The sequence below is a fragment of the Laccaria bicolor genome, genomic scaffold, assembly GCF_000143565.1.
Source record: "Laccaria bicolor S238N-H82 LACBIscaffold_6 genomic scaffold, whole genome shotgun sequence".
In the NCBI taxonomy this organism is placed as follows: Eukaryota; Fungi; Basidiomycota; class Agaricomycetes; order Agaricales; family Hydnangiaceae; genus Laccaria; species Laccaria bicolor.
This window is the reverse complement of record NW_001889877.1, coordinates 1,343,647-1,356,330: the sequence shown is the minus strand read 5'-3', so window position 1 is coordinate 1,356,330 and position 12,684 is coordinate 1,343,647. Positions and strand designations below refer to the sequence as shown.

Here is a 12,684-nt window from a genome sequence, read left to right as displayed (position 1 = left end):
AGTCGCAAGGCATGACGTTTTTGTTATGATCTTCTCACTATTCATTCGCTTGATGAAAAAATCGCGTGGGTACTCGGCGGTCAGCTATGGCCGATTGGTGGGCATCCTGAGACTCCAGCATAAGATCATTTATTTAATAAGGTAAGAAGGCGGTGGGGTTTCAGCGGTGGTGGTGAGAAGGCCCGCTGATGAAGAAAAAAAAAAGTGCGACGAATGAAAAATTGCGACTTAGGATTGCGTGTGCACCGAGAAAAAGAATATGTCTGGGTTAACTAACTAATAAGAGCAGATATGAATCAAACAAGGCAGAAAAAAAATAAGGCAATGGCGGCGGATATATAACCAGGTCGTGGCGTGACATGAAGGGAGCAAAACATAATGTAGGAGGTTGGATTGTCCTAGTCGTCAAAAGGGCTGTCTTAAAGAATAACACACTTGTTTTTCTTGTTTTTCACGACAGGAGGTTCAAGTGCGGCGACAATAGCCTACAACGGACAAGCGTCAGAATGAGAGAGGAAGGCGACAGATTAGCTGAGACTCACCTCATCGAACACATTCTTTAAGCCCTTTTGCGTTAACGCTGAACACTCCACATACTTGACCGCTCCCAACTCCCTCGCAAGTCGCTCACCAGCCTCACTGGTCACGGGTCTCTGCTTCTGCCTCGCCAGCTTCTCCATCACTTGAGAATCATCCCTCAAATCTACTTGTGTCCCAACGATAAGGCATGGCACTCCCGGACAGTGATGGTGGACTTCTGGGAACCACTTCTCCTTGACGTTCTCAAAGGATGCCGGTGAAGTAACGCTGAAGCAAACCAAAAACACATCGGTCTGTGGGTAAGATAATGGACGGAGACGGTCATAATCCTCCTGACCTATAAATTAGAGTAAATGGATGCGGTGTGGCTATAGTGGAGCATCATACCGGCAGTATCAAAGAGTCCTAACGTGTAGGGATCCTCGCCAATCATAACGGTGACTGCATAATTATCAAAAACCTATCACAGACATATTTTTCCGTGAATACACCGAAGTGGTGAGAGAGGGTCGACAACATACGGTGGGGACGTATTCACTGGGGAACTTGTTGGTGGTATACGAAATCAACAGACAAGTCTAAGTGTACTATGGTTAAAGTTTTAACGCCAGAGACAAAATGAGAAGTACCTTTCCAACAGCACCATCTCCAACGACTACGCACTTGATTGTTTGCATGATGGCTGGACGTCTAAAGGTGATTTGGAATGGCTGCGGGGTAACACATCAGCACACATTGAACGTGATGACGAACCCCCTGCAGTTGTGGTGTCCCACACGTATTTGGCGTAGCAACAACACCTCATGGCCATGTCTCGCTGGTGCTAGATGGAACATACGACGAGACGGGCGACTCACAGATGTGTTTTATTGGGAAATTAAAGGCGACAAGGTGGGTGGTATGTGAAGACGAAAGATTGTGGAACGGACCACGAGGCTGCGTGGTTGGTTCTGTGTAGTCAGCGCAGTAATTAGGGTAGAAGGGAAGTGATGAGCGTACAATGGAGACTGGAGAACGGAAAGAAAGGATAAGAGCTTGATAAATGGACTGAGCTGACTATCGGTGATGGTCTGTCTAGGGGGGTTCGTTCGTTGCAACGAGCGCGACGTCGACTGCCCAAACACACACAAATCAGTCGTTAACCTCAACTATTATTACCTAAGCGCCTAATTTTCAGCACACGATACAATAGCGATGATATATACACAAGATGCAATGCGAATGCGATGTCACAGCGAATTAAATAACACAAAAACTATCACAACTCATCACGTCCCCGCCTTTGCCCGCTTCTTTTGTGATTCGTCACCTTGACCCAAGCATCAGTGGCTGATACACAAAAACAACGGTCAGAACTCACTCTGAGGGGCAGAAACGGGCTGTGACCACCATGACAGCTGTCCTTGCTTCGTGCCAGTGAGAAGGCAACCATCTCTCCCTGGAGAACCGTCGAAGCTCTGTGGAGATATATTTAGCTCCAATCAAACATAAGGGAACAGATCGACGAACTGCGACGGCCTGTATCCAATCATCTGAGAATCAAGCAGCGTCGATTACATGTCACTCAGAATACTATTGAACGATATCGACTCACCTTCATCGTGTTCCAGGCCATAGACTATTGCACCCTTCTTTCTGTCCCACACAAGGACACATCCCTCAATATTCGCAAATAATATAGCTTGACCTTTCGTGGCGAAGACAGGACCAAAGGCGTTACCACTTTCCCCGTCCAACTCTTTGCAAGTGTAGTTTTGATCCAAGGTACCTTTCTTCTCCTCTTTGCGAATTGTGACCAGTTGTGCATCGCCTGTTGTCTGTCCCGCCAACAAGTGAAGTCCAGTCGGACTGACATCCAGAGACGTTCTGCCGATTATGCTATGGAATTAATCAGGAAAATTAGAAGAAGGGGCTCACATCCTGGTTTTAAGGAAACAGTAGACACGCAGTGTTCCATTCGGTATTTCACAGTACCATCTATTGATAGCGAGCACCATTGAGGACAACCTAAGACAGAAAACATGTCGGCACTCACAGCACGCCTTCACGAGTGCCACCGATGATAGCAGCACCGTCATCAATAAACTTGATTGAAGTAACACCTTGCCGTATGATTGACCTTTGGGGTTGCCATGTACCTAAAGGTCAAACAAGGAAGACGATGACATTTTGTGGCATCTGAGGCAGAAGAAGAGCTCACCTTTACACCAAACCCACACTTTGACTCCCAGGTGAGGAAACGACACTGCAAGCCGATCCTTCAAATATGCCAGACAGATGGGATCGTCGCCCGTCCCATCGTCTACGCCTGCATCAAGAATCTTGGCCCACTTCCAATGATTTTCGCCCTGCAAAAGATCAACCAAAACACAATATCAAGGCTAGAGATGAACTCACGCTCCGAGTCCATTTGCTAACCATCCCATCGTTTCCAAGCGTGATGACACCCGCGTCCCCATCCATCCACATGGTGGCCATGATCGGCGCGTTATGTGACAGTCTTGCTATCTCCGAGCGCGTTCGATTGTTCCATATCCGAATCGTACGATCAGCACCTTCACATACGAGGACCTCCATTATATACCCTCAACCGTGAAAGAAATCGTAGCCTACTCACAGCTCAAGGCAAAGTGACTCCCATCCGCACTGAAAGCAATCGTCCGCACGCCAAGGTTTCCTTCTCCTTGCAAAGAAATGGTCGCGTTGCTATCGACCGTTGGCCATTTGAATGTTCGTTTCCGTCTTCGACTCTTTCGATCGGGCTCAGGCGAAATGGGACGATCACGTTTGGTGCCTCGGTACGTAGAACCAGTATGAATGGCTGTAACAGGTTTTGGAGGTAAGGGGTGGGTGAGTGGCGCCGGAACTAGGTATTGGTGTGGAATTTAGCCTGTTGATTCAAAAAAAAACCAAACATACCAGCGGTAGGTACCACCTTATTCCCATTCGCACTCGTATTCGTCGAAGTCGCGGGCGGTGGCACAGGGGTTGCCCCAGGGATGTCAAATAAACGAGTTAAAAGGTCACGTTTTGAGGATGCGGGTGTCTGTGTGGGTAAAGCTTTCGGCGTCGAGAAATCCTGAGATATGCGATCCTTCAAGGGCACTAAAGCATGAAATATAAACATCAATTTGACCACAAGGAGAGATAAGATGACGGCCCACCATCTTGAGACACAGTCCTTTGGCCATTGACCATACCTGACGTGGAATTTGGGAGATTTGAGGTAGCCGGAAGTGTTGGCTGAGAGGCAGGAGGTAAATGTTTTGCTGGTGGTCCTACATTGTTGGGGGTAGGCGTGAAGTCAGGTGCCACTCGCTTCCACTTGCTGACCGGAGGTGGTGGGGTTGATGGTGGTGGTGTAGGTGGCTTGGGCGGAGGGTCGCCTTCAGGAGGTGGTGGTGGTGAGGGTGAATCAGAATAAGCTGTGATCTGTGACAGACTGGCAGTCCTCACGGCGACTCGGGAGACATGAGCAGTTGGCGGTGGAGTTGGAAGAGGCGGCGACGAGGAAACAGAAGAAAGAGAGGAACTACTAGATGATACCGAAGCTGAAGACGATCCTCCAGTGGAGGTTTTTGCAGCGGACCAACCCGTGCCAACAACGACAGGCTTCTTCGCTGCCGTCGCTTGTTTGAGAATTTTTGGTGCAGAGGGTGGCGCACGCTGAGATCGATGTATCATGGAGTTAGAAGAAGGTTTAATGCCAAGACGGTTCGTCGATGGTCCAGAAACAATGTAGGCGAGGGCCTTGGGGTCTGGGGGCAGCGATCCGCCATTCACCCGAGGTTCTGAAGGCTTAGCCATCGATGGAGCTGACGACTGCGACCCTGGTAGCACAGTAGCAGGAGATTTTTCCTGAGCGCGACTGCTGAGGCCTTGGAGGGCCTCGAACGTCCTCAAACCACGGGGCATTATGGGCGGAGGATTTGGATTAGATATTGGCTGGTCTGAAGCAATCTTGCTGCTGGACGCAACAGCATTCTTCATTGTTTGACAAAATTTATGCGTTTCTTTGAGAGCCGATGCTTTAACGGATGACTAGCGGAGAAAAGTAAGACTCAAAAGTTGGATATAGAGGCGACACAAATACCGTCTGCCCATCAGCTGTTTTCGATGGTGCCTCTGCCCCCGATGGCACGGTATGTACGGCTGAGTCCGAGTTGCTAGAGAGCGTCGGGTTGAGGATTGCAGGTATGGACATGCAGTGTATCTCGTCTTCCTGACGTTGACGTTTGGAACTCGTCTCCAAAGAAGACGGTATAGTGGTAGGGGAGGGTATCGCATGTGAAGGAGCAACGGTATCGATGGTAGTATCTCTTTGTTGTAAGTCCTTCATAACTATAGATTTATCAGCAGAAAAGAGAATGGGATGGCATGAATTTGACGACGAAGGCAACACAAAATTGGAGAGGGATTCATCTTCGACAAGTGGTATAACAGCAGATGGTACAAGCGGCGAAGAATTTGGTGAATCAAGCTCCATTGGAGAAGGGCTGCGTTCAAATTCGGTCTGTGTATATTTGTCCTTGGGCACTTGGACAGCGTTCCTATCAGCCGTCCTGGATTGAGGTCTTGGTATAGGATCAACTTGAGTATGCACTGAGACCCCAAGAAAATCAGTTTGAGTTGATGTCGACAGGTATGCTTGACGCGCTTGGATAGATGTTGATTCATAGGAGCGCTCCACCTGAACACCAACAGAAATTCGTGGGGCAGGTTGGGCTGTATAATGTTAAATAGAAATGTATAAAACCAAGTCGCAACAATGTTAAAAAGTAAAGCTTACGCGCGACGGAAATAACTTCTTCAATTCGTTTAGTCCAAGCCCTACGCATTTTTGGTGGAATAGCATGCCCCAAGGGAGGGTAGTACGTTTCTTCCTCTTCCTCTTTGACTGCGGGTGTAACTTCCTCTTCTATTGAGTCAGACTCGTCTCCGGGAAGATCGCCCTCGAAGACGACAGCTGTATCCTTGAATGACCCATCCTGAGTCGCGACCGTGAGCAGAATCTCCTTTCCAGGCTTCACTTCGATCCTTTTGTGGGCAAACAAGCTAAATCGAACAACGCGGGTAACACTTCCGTCGTCACTGGAGTCGTCCTCCTCTACGACGCGTCGCAAGACAACGTGCGCCTTTTGACTTGAACCATGAGGACGAAAGCGCAAGCCCTTCACACCAAGAATAGAGGCTATCGCAGCTGAGATAGAGGCTCCATTGGCTTCTGGAGTGCTGGATCCCTCCATAAAATCTGACCAGGCGTTCTGAAGCCTGCAAGGAGGATTGTTGCAAGAAAATACGGGGGCAAGACAGTGTAAAAGCCTCTAAGGGTGCTTCATCACGTGTATGGCCATGAACAAATACACCACAACCTCATTAACAGGAAAATAATGAAAGCATGGTATCGAACCCGCAAAGCGTCGCTAATCAAGGGGAGGTAAAGAAATGGTCCGAAATACGAGGCGAAGCGTGTTGCAGTTATCAAAATGCAAGAGAGACCCTTGTACGCGGTGGTAAACATAAAATTTCCATGAAGAACACAAGCCGAATTAGCCAGCATCTAGAAAGGTATTCGCGTGAAATGGAACCATATAAAACGCGTACTTACTATATAATTAACGACAACAGACCTTGACGCTTCCCTCCCATTGATTTCTGCCGTTTGTTTGCTTTACACCTCCGGATCAAACAACGCGTAACGCGTCGTGCTCTGGCAGCCCATGATACTCATGAACAGAAGGGAAGGGAATGATGTGAAGCTGTCACCTTTTGAGGCCCTTACCTAGTTTACGCTGTCGACAAAAAAAATCGCCACCCAGTCACTGCTCCAACGTTTCGCCTTTGCCTCTCTTGGGCCTCCAAGACGGTTTCGACGATAAGAATCTCTGTGCCTTTCGGATGCCCAGATAGACGCGGTGGGTTTCTGTATGGTATTGGCGTCAATGTTGCTTCCGATCGAGAGTTGGGAGCATTTGGTTTGTGGAGTGGGGAAAAATAAGGCTCTTGATTTTTTATTTATGTTCGCTGAAGAAGTCGCCGTTGGAGAGATATCTGGTCACAATCAGAAGAAAAAATAACATCGAAACCGTTGTACACTGTTTCGCGGGCAATGTCCGGGAGGAAAGACTCGCAGAATGTACATTTCTGGAGAGGACTTGATCAGCAGATTAACCCCATAATCATGATAGAGATTTATCCATCTCCGAGGCGTCAAAATTGGAACCGCTTCGGTGAGAAAATCGAGAGTATATATTTGGTGGAAGATCAACATAGATCGAGTCAGAAGGAATTCGGAAGCTAAATTGGTATTATCGTCCGACGAGATTCCATTCATCGAGGCCAGCTCCCCGGTCTGCGCAGATTGATCGAGAGCAGCCGTGAAGCTACGCGATCAATATGTCTTGTCGTGGCGCCCCAAATCAACATGATTCAACTGACAATTTCCGGCACACCTTCCTGCCAACGAACACCAGCATGAGATGCAACCTCCATTGCGATCTTGCGTACTGCTTGAGCTTCCTCCAATGTGGCCCCGCCTCTTCGTGCACCATCTAGATGCCACGCAATCTGCTGGGGTGTGTCTCCGGCAATCAATGATGCAACCAGAGCGTATGACGTCTCCAACGGCGACAAGATTTCGAAGTTGCTATATGTGATGCCATACCCAATCGTCTTAGAAAACCAGCCTGGCTAATGATAAGATGGCAAGTACCAAAAAGATGAGACGGCCTGACTTACCCATGTCTGGATAAATGGAATTCAGCATAACCTGAATGTTATCGGCGGTATCGCCGTAAACAGACCTCCAGAAAACATCTCCCCGTTTCTCGTACTCGGTCAAGGAAAGCCCTGTATCTCTTAGAACAGACTCACAGCAATAAGGGACGCGACAAGATATGTACGTAGGGACACACCTCTGTATTTTCGTTTCGCGAAGTTCCTCTGGAGTTGCCTCGTGTAAAGCTTTCAAACTGTTGATTGCCTTCTCGGGCACATTGGATTACATCGACACTCTATTCGTGATTCTTCACCTTAGGGTATCCACTGATCAATCCTGACTTGAAGATTGCTTCCCGCAGTTTGCCAGCAATCATGCGACGGTCCGCCAATTGACTGGCCAGTGGAAGCTCTTGCAGCACATATCGGAATACTTCGGATACACCCTCCGGTTTGTTACTTGCACTGAATGCGACCGCAGCGACGATGTACCAAGGATTCACCACTGTTGGTGTGAAATATCACATTAAAGCGGGAGGATGTCAAGTTGACAGGAGCAGACCAGTGCCAACACCTTTTCGAGTCGGGTAGAAAGCCTTGACCGAGTTAAGGAACGTAGACGTCGCCACTGCTGACATATAAAAATGGGTTCTGAGCAAGTTGAAAGAGGATTTTGGGTTGGCTTTGGGGTTACATTTGGGTTACATCAGGTTACATACATGACCAGACAAAGGCCTATGCGTGAGAAAGTGGGTGTCCATACTTTATATCCTTCAACTACGTAACGTGAATGTCCTCCAAATGTCCTCGATAATTCTTGCGTTTTGGCGAGCCATGACTGATCCTGATGGGCTAGCAAATTTCTAGGCCATCGTGGTCAGTCATCACGCGACAAAACGAGTGGTGCTTGTCATGAGAGTTCCGTGGTCATGATGTGATCAACCTCAGCTGCCTCCTCCGCATCCAGCGCTTCATCAAACACAGCGTCCAACTTTGCTCCATCCTCCACCAACGCCGGTCCGGTGCTGTCGATTTCCATGTGCTTCCCACAATCGCACAAGTGGGCTAATGACTTGTCTGTCTCCCCATCCCTGAGCATCGCCATCGCCCTTTCTGCCGCAGCATACTTCGCAACAGGCAGGCTAGTAGAAACGATGGGTCCAATCATGATGTTCCCGTGTACAGAAACCGTGACCCCCTCAGCCTGGAGTTTTCCCGTCGATTTCACCTTTCTGCTGTTCACGAAGCAGTCTGAAAAAAAAAAAGCGACAGAAGACGAAGACTAAACTCACCCGAAAACTACTTTCATACAACCAGCTTTTCCGGCCCATTCCAAAAGGTCGGAGACAGGATCTTTTGTAAGAGACGGCGAAAGGACGGAAAGGACATCCTCCATAACGTATTCAATCACGGATGCAGTCTTGTCGTAGTCATATCCCGTGTCAACGAATATAGCTCCCATGACACTTTCGAACACGTCACTGAGGGCCTTTGGAGGATCGTACTTCCAACCCTTGTTGACGATCTCCTCGCTCGATGCCGCTTTCAACATGGGAACATAACCGTTGATGGCCATCGTAAGTGCTGGACAGTTTACCAGCATGACGTTATGAAGGCCTAAGCGTTTGACAGCCACATGCGCAAGAGTTTGGGCACATATGGTTCTAGTGCGAGGAAATGCAAGCTCATGAGACGTCGCAGAAGGAAATTTGTCGTAAAGGTACTTGATGACCACGAGATCCAACAGTGCTTAGAAATGTTAGTAAGAAAATAGCTTGAGCATAATGGACCGACTTACCATCACCCAAAAACTCCAATCTCTGGTATGAAGGGCCACCAGAAGAAGATGTAAAAGAAGGGTGAGTGACAGCTTCAAGGATGAGATGATTGTGATGAAACTTATACCCAAGACTCGTTTCCAAACCTTCAAACAATGCAGAGACGGCTGTGGGTAGAGCGCTTGGCGGATATCGCCTCCACCAAGGGTGTGGGCCTCCAAACGCTAGCCCCAAAGCCGTTCCTGTTGCCAAAGCCATAGAAATGCCACCAGTCAAGAAGCTCGCACCCAATACTGCTTCCATGCAATCCTGTAAACTTCGACGAGGATACTCCCTCTCCGCATATCGCTTTGGTGGATCCCTTAACCCCTCAGCATTACCATCATCAGGCAAGGTATACCTCCATTTATGGACGGTCTCAACTTCACTAGTCAGGAAGTGTTCTAAACCAACGTCCTTGGCCCGGGAAAGAAGGTAATTATTAGAGACAAACTGTTGCCGCAGATCAGTCAGCTGCCCCTCGTGCCGATTGGGATATGCATTGAGCAGGTGAACCGTGGTACAAAGTTGAAGGACTGCATCGCCCAGAGTCTCCATCCGCTGATTATTACAACTAGGCTTGGACGATGGGAGCGTGAACGCCTCGATAAGCAGATTCTCGGTGATGAGTGGAAGACCAAGGTCAAACCGCCCACATTGGATCCGATAAACATCGGTGATGCGACGGCAGATGACAGGAAGGGCTTCGAAAGCGCGACAGAGGTCAAAGGACAAATCTATCCAGCGAGTACAGCCTTGAGGAAGCAGGCGAACTTGTACGTTTGAGGAAGCAGCAATGGTATCAACACTTGTTGGGTAAAGGGAGTAAGAGCCTAAATGGCTCTTTGGGTGGATAGCCGCCTCCAACAGTGGTCCATTGACTGGAACTATGACCTTGCGCTTCCTTGTCCATTTGCTGACAAAGTATTCGTGGTACGTCGGAAAAGCAGCCTGTAATGAGTCGCGAGGTGGGACAGACATGGGGGACAAGTCCTCGCGAATCTTTTTGAGGAGATACGTGCGACCCTTTTCATAGGTGCTCATTATGACTCTTCGGTCATAATCATCCTCGGTAACAGAATCCCAATCCTCACGGCCCCAAGGGTCATCCACTAAGCGAGCCATGGTGTGAAAATCAGGCTGATTATCGCTTGTAAGGGGGATAATAAAAAGACTCGTAGCAGAGACGAAGGGGCTTGACGTGATGCGGTAATAGATACCCAGCTTCGTAAAGTCATGCATGATCTTTCTTTCCTCAAATTCCGAATCTTCATGGAAGACAAGCTCAGCCAATCCAGTTCGAACATGAGACGAAGCAGCCAATACGTCAACCGGGGGCAACTTGGTTCCAGTTACCAGTCCAGCAACCTGACATCCACCGATCAAGATGGGATGGATCCAGAGTTTGGTTCCCATACACCAAGGATCCCTAACGGACACCGTCATAATTGCAGGGACATCGCGAACACGGATCACCCGCTGCTTATCCTCCTCATGAACTTGACTCGAAATGGGCAGCAAATAGTCGTCAAAAACATCGAGCTTGCAAAGCCGCTTTACCGCACAAAAAGCAACGGCACGCTTGGCTTCCTTCTTCGATCGTTTAGGAGGGCCAAGATAACTCAAATGACGTGGTGGAAGGGGTAAGCTGGGCGGCAAACGCATCGTGGACTGAAAATAACCAGTGAATGTGGGCTGATGAGGGGGCGTGAAGGCATCACGAGGGATGAGTGCACATAGATGGTGAATGAGATTGATGGCGTTATCGTAAGAGAGAATGGCCCCGGTTGACGGAACGACATAACGTTCGCGCTCCGCTAGATCCACCAGGTCATTTATGTCATCATCCTCATCATCATCGAGATCATCGTCTGTGTTGAGATGTCTCGTTTGATAAGCCCTGTTAATTTCCGGCTCCCCTTCCTGGAGAGCTTTGTACCGAGTGAGCTGCGCCAAGTCGTCTTTCTGAATCATTATGATGAATGTCGAGGCTTTGTTCCTGGCCCTCCCACGGGATTGAACATACCCGACTAGATGCTGAAAGGGGTCGAATCGGACTACAAGATCGCAAGCCTGGTTGAATAAGACGTCAGGATACACGCTTAGAGTTACGACTATGTGACTTGCAGGAAAATCAAGACCCTCCTCTGCAACCGAGGTTGCGATTACTTGACAAATCATGTCGTCAATCGTCGAGCTAGGTCATGCGACAATGAGAAGAAACATACATATATTAATCTCCTTATCACGAAAGAGTTTCACAGCGTCGCCTTGATAGCGATCAGAATGCCTTGAAACGCCCTCACTGTTGACGCCCTGACCAACGAGATGAGCACAGCGGATGGTGCCCTGCAGCTCGGGGACAGCTTCAAGAAGTCTGCCAAGAGTTAAGGCAACTTGGCGTTGCTCTACGAAGATAATGCCTTGGAACGTGGGAGAGTTATATTTGAGTAGGACCTTGACGAGGCTGTCAACCTTTGGAGAACACCAGGCTAGTTGAATGGGTATTGGGATCTGTGCTGGGCAATCAACAGAAGAGAAAAACGATCGGAAGTCCGAGACGATGTCATCTATGTCGAAAATTTCGAGAGGAATCCGCTTTGCTGGTGTGGATGAGGGAAGGTCGATGGCCATGTCCCCATCGACTGGGTATAAATACTTTTGGCATTCGGCGAACAGGTTGGTGAGGTGATGCTGGATCTCCAGGTAAAGGAAAAGGGAAGCGCAGTATGGGCCCAGGTTATGAAGAGTAGAAAAATACCGCATTTCTATTTTACTCCACGGAATGTCTAATTGATCCCAGAGTGTCTTCTCGAATATTTGAAGGCACATATAGATTGTAGGGAAAAGATAGTCGTACTCTTCTGGGGGCGATGGATATTCTTCTATAATCTATGCACAGCGTTGTCGTCATGAGATGGATAGATAAGGATAAGCACTGACCTCGATAGGCTTTGGAGAATGATCCACCAATTCCTCGATATGATCTCGAACGCCAATCACCTTGGCATCCATGTTTTGCTCGAGGGTCGCCAAAGATCCCGCCGGATCTTTTATGTTCCAGATAGGAGAGGCAGTCATTCCAAAAATCTTTGGTCTTCGCGAGGAAGGGACGTGAAAATATTCGCGCATGATCCCATTGTACGGATGATTCTTCCTCGCATGGTGACATTCGTCAAAGATCATCAGTGAAACTTTGTCGATGCTCCACACTGAATGCGTCAATATGTTGAGGAAGATCTGAGCTATGTAAGGTCATATGAGGACGGCGTTCAATGATACGGGGCGAATGACAAGCTACCAGTCATGACGAGCACTTCATGTTCCTCGAATCGCTTCTTCCAACCTGCTCTGTCGCCCAAGTTAATATCCAAAGCGCCGTGGAGTTTCATAACCCGAATGCTATCAGGAGTGTTCTTATCAATGTAAAGGCTCTGTTGCTCCACGAGCGTTACTTTCGGGACCAAGAAGATGATAACCTTTCCCTTTGACTGTTCCTTGGCTATTGTCCATTTGATGAGAAGGAGACTGATTAGGGTCTTTCCTGAACCTGTGTTGAGAGCCGCGATGATGTTCCCTGGCGATAGTTTTAATCGGAGGGAAGTGAAAA

The 12,684-nt window shown here is 48.4% G+C and overlaps 3 protein-coding genes across 3 annotated transcripts; all 3 read right to left on the bottom strand.

The window, feature by feature from the left end:
* Positions 1–244: 244 nt before the first annotated feature.
* Positions 245–1,605, bottom strand: LACBIDRAFT_172912 (uncharacterized protein). The gene is made up of 7 exons (XM_001878156.1): positions 1,540–1,605; positions 1,398–1,476; positions 1,170–1,250; positions 1,062–1,118; positions 928–1,000; positions 543–877; positions 245–485 (listed from the first exon to the last, which is right to left on the bottom strand). Exons 3-7 carry the CDS (start codon positions 1,215–1,217, stop codon positions 420–422), a joined length of 579 nt encoding a protein of 192 aa, XP_001878191.1. The 5' UTR covers positions 1,218–1,250; positions 1,398–1,476; positions 1,540–1,605; the 3' UTR covers positions 245–419.
* Positions 1,606–1,798: 193 nt separating this feature from the next.
* LACBIDRAFT_293378 (uncharacterized protein) lies at positions 1,799–5,786 on the bottom strand (the record flags this gene model as incomplete). The annotated part of the gene is made up of 13 exons (XM_001878155.1): positions 1,799–1,869; positions 1,901–1,997; positions 2,050–2,072; positions 2,135–2,406; positions 2,458–2,517; positions 2,576–2,678; positions 2,741–2,888; positions 2,938–3,125; positions 3,158–3,406; positions 3,460–3,645; positions 3,705–4,581; positions 4,634–5,265; positions 5,330–5,786. The coding sequence occupies 13 exons, from the start codon at positions 5,784–5,786 to the stop codon at positions 1,799–1,801; spliced, it is 3,363 nt and encodes a 1,120-aa protein (XP_001878190.1).
* A 1,183-nt stretch (positions 5,787–6,969) lies between these two features.
* On the bottom strand, positions 6,970–7,895 carry LACBIDRAFT_315847 (uncharacterized protein; the record flags this gene model as incomplete). Its single annotated transcript, XM_001878154.1, has 5 exons — positions 6,970–7,226; positions 7,279–7,397; positions 7,455–7,522; positions 7,572–7,762; positions 7,820–7,895. 5 exons carry the CDS (start codon positions 7,893–7,895, stop codon positions 6,970–6,972), a joined length of 711 nt encoding a protein of 236 aa, XP_001878189.1.
* Between the last annotated feature and the right edge of the window lie 4,789 nt (positions 7,896–12,684).

Excerpts from the sequence above, each read along its gene's own strand:
- LACBIDRAFT_172912 (XM_001878156.1), bottom strand. The coding sequence starts at position 1,217 with ATGCAAACAATCAAGTGCGTAGTCGTTGGAGATGGTGCTGTTGGAAAG. Across the intron at positions 878-927 it reads AGGACTCTTTGATACTGCCG|GTCAGGAGGATTATGACCGT; the intron begins GTATGATGCTCC and ends TCTAATTTATAG. Across the intron at positions 486-542 it reads TAAAGAATGTGTTCGATGAG|GCTATTGTCGCCGCACTTGA; the intron begins GTGAGTCTCAGC and ends TGTCCGTTGTAG.